At 41.9% G+C, this 8,682-nt stretch overlaps 1 protein-coding gene across 1 annotated transcript; it reads left to right on the forward strand.

The window, feature by feature from the left end:
* The first annotated feature begins 7,536 nt into the window (after positions 1–7,536).
* Positions 7,537–8,263, forward strand: LOC123410536 (pathogenesis-related protein PRB1-2). The gene has a single exon (XM_045103485.1). The coding sequence runs from the start codon at positions 7,591–7,593 to the stop codon at positions 8,083–8,085; it is 495 nt and encodes a 164-aa protein (XP_044959420.1). The 5' UTR covers positions 7,537–7,590; the 3' UTR covers positions 8,086–8,263.
* Positions 8,264–8,682: the final 419 nt, after the last annotated feature.

Consider the following 8,682-nt stretch of genomic DNA (forward strand, 5'->3'; position numbering starts at 1 on the left):
GCTTAAAAAGGTGTGTTCTCGTGATGAGAATCACGAAGATCTTAAAGTGCTTGGTGTGACTCCTATTTAATCCTTGTTTTCTAATGTCAATCCTAATGATGATGGGGCTGGATATGAATCCACTTTGGTTGAGAAACACCCCAATGATTCGGAGTCTATCTATCTTGATGCTAAAAGCACTGAAAGTGGAGTAGAGGATATCAAAAGTTTGAGTAGTGATGAAATTACTACTTTGGATTTCAAGGAATTCAATTATGATAGTTTCTCTTTGATTGAATGTATTTCCTTGATGCAATCCATGCTAAACTCTCCACATGCTTATAGCCAAAATAAGGCTTTTACCGATCATATCATTGACGCTATGATGAAATCTCTTGAAGAGAAACTTGAGTTGGAGATATCTATTCCTAGAAAACTTCATGATGAGTGGGAACCTACTATCAAAATCAAGATTAAAAACTATGAATGCAATGCTTTGTGTGATTTGGGTGCTAGTGTTTCAGCTATTCCAAAGTCTTTATGTGATGTTCTAGGCTTCAATAAGATTGATGAGTGCTCTCTTAATTTGTATCTTGCGGATTCTACTATTAAGAAACCTATGGGAAGGATCAATGATGTTCCTATTATTGCAAATAGGAACTATGTGCCCGTAGATTTCATTGTGCTTGATATTGATTGCAATCCGACATGTCCCATCATTCTTGGTAGACCTTTCCTTAGGACTATTGGTGTTGTTATCGATATGAAGGAAGGGAATATTAGATTTCAATTTCCATTAAAGAAGGGCATGGAACACTTTCCTAGAAATAAAATAAGATTGCCTTATGAATCCATGATGAGGGCTACTTATGGTTTGATCACCAAAGATGACGATACTTGATTCTATCGCCTTATGCCTAGCTAAGGGCATTAAACAATAGCGCTTGTTTGGAGGCAACTCAATGAATTTATCTTTATTTTTTGCTTTCTGTTTTGTTTTGTCCACACCATCATAATTCTGTTATGATTGTGTTTTTTGTGTGTTTCTTTTAGTGTTTGTGCCAAGTAGAACCTTTATGATTAGTTTTGGTGATGGTTGTTTGATCATGCTGAAAAAGACAGAAACTTTGCGCTCACGAAATTATTTTTAATTCCTATCCAGAAAGAGCTTTTGAGTTGATTCCTTTAACTTCTGGTTGATATGCGAATTACCCTAATTGTCATAATTGTTCAGAATTTTTGGGATACCAGAAGTATACGAAGTATATAGATTCCTACAGACTGGTCTGTTTTTGACAGATTCTGTTTTTGTTGTGTTGATTGCTTATTTTGATGAAACTATGGATAGTATCGGGGGTACTAGCCATGGAAAAGTGATAATACAGTAACATAACATCAATGTAAATAGAAATCAAGTGTACTACAGTACCTAAAGATTCGGTGGTTTGTTTTCTTATGCTAATGATATCACGAGTTTCTGTTTAAGTTTTGTGTTGTGAAGTTTTCAAGTTTTGAGTGATGTTCTCATGGGCAATGGGATAAAGAGTGGAAAGAGATTAAGCTTGGGGATGCCCAAGACATCGCAAGCCAAATTCAAGGACACCAAAAAGCCTAAGCTTGGGGATGCCCCGGGAAGGCATCCCCTCTTTCTTCTTCAATCCATCGGTAACGTTACTTGGAGCTATATTTTTATTCACCACATGATATGTGTTTTGCTTGGAGCGTCGTGTATTATAGGAGTCTTTGCCTTTTGTTTTGTCACAATCATCCTTGCTGCACACCTTTTTGAGAGGGACATGCACTCATCGTGAAATTGTTAGAATACTCATTGAGCTTCACTTATATCTTTTGAGCTAGATGATTTTGCTCTAGTGCTTCACTTAAATCTTTTTAGAGCACAGCGGTGTCATATTTTGAAGAAATAAAAACTCTCGATCTTCACTTATATCCTTTTGAGAGTGCTCTCTCTGAATAACTTGGTAATTGGCGTGTGCTATGAAATTAGTCCTAAATATAATAGGCATCCAAAGAGGATATAATAAAAACTTCCATATTCAAGTGCATTGATTAGAAAGAGAAGTTTGATTCCTCACAATTAGTTTTGAGATATGGATATGGTAATATTAGAGTTATGTTAGTAGGGTGTTGTGAATCTAGAAATACTTGTGTTGAAATTAGTGATTCCCGTAGCATGCACGTATGGTGAACCGCTATGTTAGGAAGTCGGAGCATAATTGATTTATTGATTGTCATCCTCTGTGTGGCGGTCGGGATCGCGCGATGGTTAACACCTACCAACCCTTCCCCTAGGAGTATGCGTTTAGCACTTTGTTTCGATTACTAATAAAACTTTCGCAATAAGTATATGAGTTCTTCATGACTAATGTGATTCCATGGATTATACGCACTCTCACCCTTCCACCATTGCTAGCCTCTCTAGAGGCCGTGCAACTTTTGCCGGTGCACACACCCACCATATACCTTCCTCAAAACAACCACCATACCTACCTATTATGGCATTTTCATAACCATTCCGAGATATATTGCCATGCAAGTCCCACCGTTCCGTCTCATGACATGTGCCGTCACTTTCATATTGCCATTGCATGATCGTAAGATAGCTAGCGAGATGTTTGAACGTCATACGCTAAGCTAGATGATTGCACATCCTGGTACACTGCCGGAGGCATTTCATATAGAGTCATCATTGTTCTTAGTATTGAGTTGTAAGTAAATAAAAGTGTGATGATCATCATTAATAGAGCATTGTCCCATGTGAGGAAATAAAAAAAAAAGAGGCCACAGATGTCCACCAAAAAAATGAAAAAAAGAGGCCAAAGAGCCCAAACAAAAAAATGAGAGAAAAAGAGAGAAGGGACAATGCTACTATCTTTTTCCACACTTGTGCTTCAAAATAGCACCATGTTCTTCATGACATAGAGTCTGTTATTTCGTCACTTTCATATACTAGTGGAAATTTTTCATTATATAACTTGGCTTGTATATTCCAATGATGGGCTTCCCAAAATTGCCCTAGGTCTTCGTGAGCAAGCAAGTTGGGTGCACACCCACTAGTTTTATTTTTGAGCTTTCACATACTTCTAGCTCTAGTGCATCTGTTGCATGGCAATCCCTACTCATTCACATTAATATCTATTAATGGGCATCTCCATAGCCCATTAATACGCCGAGTCGATGTGACCATCTCCTCCTTTTTGCCTCACAACCTCCACCACACTCTATTCCACCTATAGTGCTATATCCATGGCTCACGCTCATGTATTGCGTCGGAGTTGAAAAAGTTTGAGAAACTAAGAGTGTGAAAACAATTACTTGGCCAATACCGGGGTTGTGCATGATTTAAATTCGCTGTGTGGGGATGATGGAGCATAGCCAGACTATATGATTTTGTAGGGATAACTTCCTTTGGCCTGGTTATTTCAAAAGTTCATGATTACCTTGCTAGTATGCTTGAAGTATTATTGTTTTCATGTCAATAGTATACTATTGTTTTGAATCTTACGGATCTGAACATTCATGCTACAAGAAATAAGTTACAAAGGACAAATATGTTAGGTAGCATTCCACATCAAAAATTCGGTCTTTATCACTTCCCTACTCGAGGACGAGCAGGAGTTAAGCTTGGGGATGCTTGATACGTCCCCAACGTATCTATAATTTTTTATGGTTCCATGCTATTATCTTGTCAACTTTGGATGTTTTATATGCAAGAATATGCTATTTTATATCTTTTTTGGGACTAACCTATTAACTCAGTGCCAAGTGCCAGTTTCTGTTTTTTTTCGTGTTTTTGACCTTTTCCAGAAAAGAATATTAAACGGAGTCCAAACGGAATAAAACTTGCGTCATGATTTTTTCCATAACAGAAGATACGCACGGGACTTGAGAACCAAGGCAGGAGACCTCGGGGGAGATCACAAGCCCCCTAGCCGCGGCCTGGGGGGCGCACCTGGCACACTTGTGGGCCCCACGTGGCTCCTTTGCCCTACCTCTTTCGCCTATAAGTTCTCTAAAATCCCGAAACCAAAGAAGAGAGCCACGAAAATACTTCTCCGCCGCCGCAAGCTTCTGTCTCCGCAAGATCCCATCTGGGGACCGTTCTGGTGCCCTGCCGGAGGGGGATTCGAACAAGGAGGGCTTTTTCATCAACACCATTGCCTCTCCGATGATGCGTGAGTAGTTCACCACAGACCTTCGGGTCCATAGCTAGTAGCTAGATGGCTTCTTCTCTCTCTTGGATCTTCAATACGAAGTTCTCCATGATCTTCATGGAGATCTATCCGATGTAACCTTCTTTTGCGGTGTGTTTGTCAAGATCCGATGAATTGTGGATTTATGATCAGATTATCTATGAATATTATTTGAGTCTCCTCTGATCTCTTATATGCATGATTTCGTATCCTTGTAATTCTCTTCGAGTTGTGGGTTTCGTTTGGCCAACCTGATCTATAATTCTTGCAATGGGAGAAGTCCTTGGTTTTGGGTTCATGTCGTGCGGTGTCCTCAGCTAGTGACAGAAGGGGTAGAAAGGCATGCATCGTGTTGTTGCCATCAAGGGTAAAACAGATGGGGTTTACATCATATTGCATGAATCTATCCCTCTACATCATGTCATCTTGCTTAAGGCGTTACTCTGTTTGTTATGAACTCAATACACTAGATGCATGCTGGATAGCGGTCGATGTGTGGAGTAATAGTAGTAGATGCAGAAAGTATCGGTCTACTTGTCTCGGACGTGATGCCTATATGTATGATCATTGCCTTAGATATCGTCATGACTTTGCGCAATTCTATCAATTGCTCGATAGGAATTAGTTCACCCACCGTCATACATGCTATCATGAGAGAAGCCTCTAGTGAACACTATGGCCCTCGGGTCTACTTCACATCCTATTTTGAGATCTACAAATTACTTTGTTGCACTTTTCACCTTCAGATCTCACCTTGCAAATAATCGTGAAGGGATTGACAACCCCTTTATAGCGTTGGGTGCAAGTTTGTTTGTTTTTGCGCAAGTACATTGGTGCCTCATCTTGATACTCCTACTGGATTAATACCTTGGTTCTCAAACTGAGGGAAATACTTATCGCTACTATGCTGCATCACCCTTTCCTCTTCAAGGGAAAAACCAACGCAAGCTCAAGAAGTAGCAGTGACTTGGCCTCCCAGTGTGCCCTCATGCCGCGATTTAGGAACACCAATCGGCATCAGATCAAGAATAAAGTCAACACAAAACTCAACGACCTCCTCTGTTTCATGGCCCTTGGCGATGCTTCCTTCTGGCCTAGCATGTTTATGAACATATTTCTTTAAGACTCCCATGAACCTCTCAAAGGGGAACATATTGTGTAGAAATACAGGGCCCAGAATGGCAATCTATTTGACTAGGTGAACTAGGACATGTGTCATGATACAGAAGAAGGATGGTGGGAACACCAACTTGAAACTGACAAGGCATTGCACGAAATCATTCTGTAATGTTGGTAGGTACAAAAGCATAATAAAGGCGGACTCCGACATCTCCCCATTGAAGAACAGAGATCAACCTATCTCCAACTTGTGGGATGCACAAGTATTCCTCTCCAAGTGGTAGCCTGGATGCTTGTATTGCTTTTCTCCATCTTTTGATTTTCAGGGTTTCTTCAGTTTGAGATATCCTGTATTTACCACTGTAATTAGTCGGGAGTGGTCGTAAGCTAACCATTTGCAAATCGTCGGTGGTAAACATCCATTTAGGCACGCTCTATCGCGGGAGTACCTGTTGAAGAACATAAGTAATAATAACATAGTTAGCTAAACTAGTTTTGCTTAAGAACAATGTATGAAAAAACCAGACGAGGGCCGACGGGCATAGATATCAAAACCATGGCACTACTTATAACAAACAATCATACAAGTAAGAAAATTATACAAGTAACTATCTAAATCATACAAATAAGTTTTTTTATAAAAATGATAAGAACAAGAGGCTCACCAAGGTGGTGCCGGCGAAGAGACGATGCAGACGATCGACGGTGGTTAGGACGGGGACGGAACGGCACTAAGTAAACCACACCTACACATAAGCAAACTAAGAATTTAATTTGATATCAAATTGCATATAAATCAAATAAACTCCCACAAAATTACTCCCAAACTAAAACCTACAAATCACTATACTTATAGAGCATGGCACGCGCTAATCTAGCAATGATAGATGAAATGACAAAGTTGATAACCTTTGTGAACACTTAGAGAGATGTGGTGCCTCAAATCTTGACAAATCTTGGCAAAAAATGGAGGATGAGCTCGAGCTAAAGGGAAGAATAGAGAGGGAAATGAAGAAAACAGAGAAATGGGCTCGGTCTGGACGAAGGGCTTATATAGGGACATCTTTAGCCCCGGTTGGTTATAAAAACCGGGACTAAATGGCTACCTCTAGTCCCGATTTCTGATACAAACTGGTACTAAATGTGCCCGTGGGGGCCCCAGCCCGACGTCATCATACCTTTAGTCCCGGTTTGTTATATAAACCGAGACTAAATGTGCTCATGGAGGCCCCAGCCTGACGCCGGCCTGTCATCATACCTTTAGTCCCGGTTTGTATCACAAACCGAAATTATAGATACAAAATGAACCAGGACTAAGGATGTTCGTGTCCCCAACCGTTCCTAGCCGTTGAAACCGGGACTAATGATCACATTAGTCCCGGGCCAGGATCAAACAGGGACTAATTATTCAAACGTAAGGTCTATTTTTTACTAGTGAGTGTATCCCATTAATAGCGTTACGCATCTACGTTGCACTCTATCTTTGCGAAAGAAAGAAAAAGACTTCCATGAAAATTACTTAGGTGTCCCTTGATATATTTCGACTAGTCAACTCTACTATTAATGGGTAGAGTTCATTATAAAAAGTATTTTTTTTTTGGACTGGAGTGTCATGTTACTTATAGAGAGTATCAGTTTCTGAACGGAAGGATCATGTTAATTATATATGAAAACTATCGTCGAGCGATGAAAGATCATTACAATATGTGTGTATGCTCCACTGTAACTCACGGACAATTAGCTAGCATTGGTTCAACTGCACGCGCGTCGCATTTTCCGCAGAAAATTCCCTGTATTAACTTCCTACCAGAAAGTGACGTCGGCATAGAAGAATCCAGCAATATATACGTAGTAGTAGCAGCACACGATCTCCAGCGCGCGTGGTCGTCTAACAACTTGAGTTTGAGGGCAAACAATGGAATGGTCCAATTTTGCATGCTCCTAACGAACCGTGCGTACGTGAGATACGTGGGCCACTCACGGCCTAATGGGTTCTCCTTCTGGATAGGGGCGTAGATTAACCATGCATGTGTTGACTGGACTAGTTATCAAGTTCCAAATGAGAGAGACTCGATCGAGTTTCCTCATGCATGTACGTCTTGTTCGTGGAATTCTTTGCCACTCCAAGAAAATTCCTTGCCATGGCGCTAGATTTCCAGGCAAGCTGCAGACATTTCTCGCACAAATCCACTATAAAAACACTTCTATACGCAAGCTATACGTACAGAACCAAAGCTGGCTACAGCAGGCCCATAGAAATCATTTAGACACCGAACCGAGAATGCAGACGCCCAAGCTAGCCATCTTGCTCGCCCTAGCCATGGCAGCCGCCATGGTTAACCTTTCCCAGGCGCAGAACTCGCCGCAGGACTACGTCTCACCCCACAACGCGGCCCGCTCCGCCGTCGGCGTGGGCGCCGTGAGCTGGAGCACGAAGCTGCAGGCGTTCGCCCAGAACTACGCCAACCAGAGGATCAACGACTGCAAGCTCCAGCACTCGGGCGGGCCGTACGGGGAGAACATCTTCTGGGGGTCGGCTGGCGCCGACTGGAAGGCAGCGGACGCGGTGAACTCGTGGGTGAACGAGAAGAAGGACTACAACTACGGCTCCAACACCTGCGCGGCGGGGAAGGTGTGCGGACACTACACGCAGGTGGTGTGGCGCGCATCGACCAGCATAGGCTGTGCTCGTGTCGTCTGCAACAACAACCGCGGCGTCTTCATCACCTGCAACTACGAGCCCCGCGGGAACATCGTTGGACAGAAACCATACTAACTGTGATGCACGTCTTCGCAGTACATACATGCATGCATACATATAGTCTCTCGTTCCTAATCTCATGCACCTTTGTATTCCTAACTAGCTAGAGGGACCGAGCGAGTAAATAAAAGGAATGCCGTAATAAGCCATGTATTCCATCCTGGACTATAATAAATAATGAGCTCTTATATGACCTCGATAAGCACAGAACATTCAGTCTAAGAGGATCCATCCCGAACAAAATGTTTTCTGTTTTTTTTTTTTTTGCGAGAGGCGTGGTTTTGCTTCTGCGAAAGATGTGATTTTGCTTTCGCGAGAGGCGCGATCGTGCCTCTGGGAAACGAAAAAATGTACTTTTTTTGCGAGAGGCACGGTCGTGCCTCTCAAAAACGATTTTTTTAGAGGCACGGTATTGCTTCGGCGAAACGCACATACCTTCGCGAGAGGCACGGCCGTGCCTCTCGAAAATGGAAAAAAACACGTTTTTTATTTTTTTTTCTATCACGAAAGACACAGTTTTTCAGTCCGTTTTGTTCGTGAAAAAATAGTTTGTCAAAATCTATCAACATGAGATCTAGTTTTCAAGATCTCGACGTGAGGAACCCAACGACG

The sequence above is a fragment of the Hordeum vulgare genome, chromosome 7H (assembly GCF_904849725.1).
Source record: "Hordeum vulgare subsp. vulgare chromosome 7H, MorexV3_pseudomolecules_assembly, whole genome shotgun sequence".
In the NCBI taxonomy this organism is placed as follows: Eukaryota; Viridiplantae; Streptophyta; class Magnoliopsida; order Poales; family Poaceae; genus Hordeum; species Hordeum vulgare.

Bases quoted from the DNA above. Each gene is read 5' to 3' on its own strand.
- LOC123410536 (XM_045103485.1), top strand. From the start codon at position 7,591: ATGCAGACGCCCAAGCTAGCCATCTTGCTCGCCCTAGCCATGGCAGCC.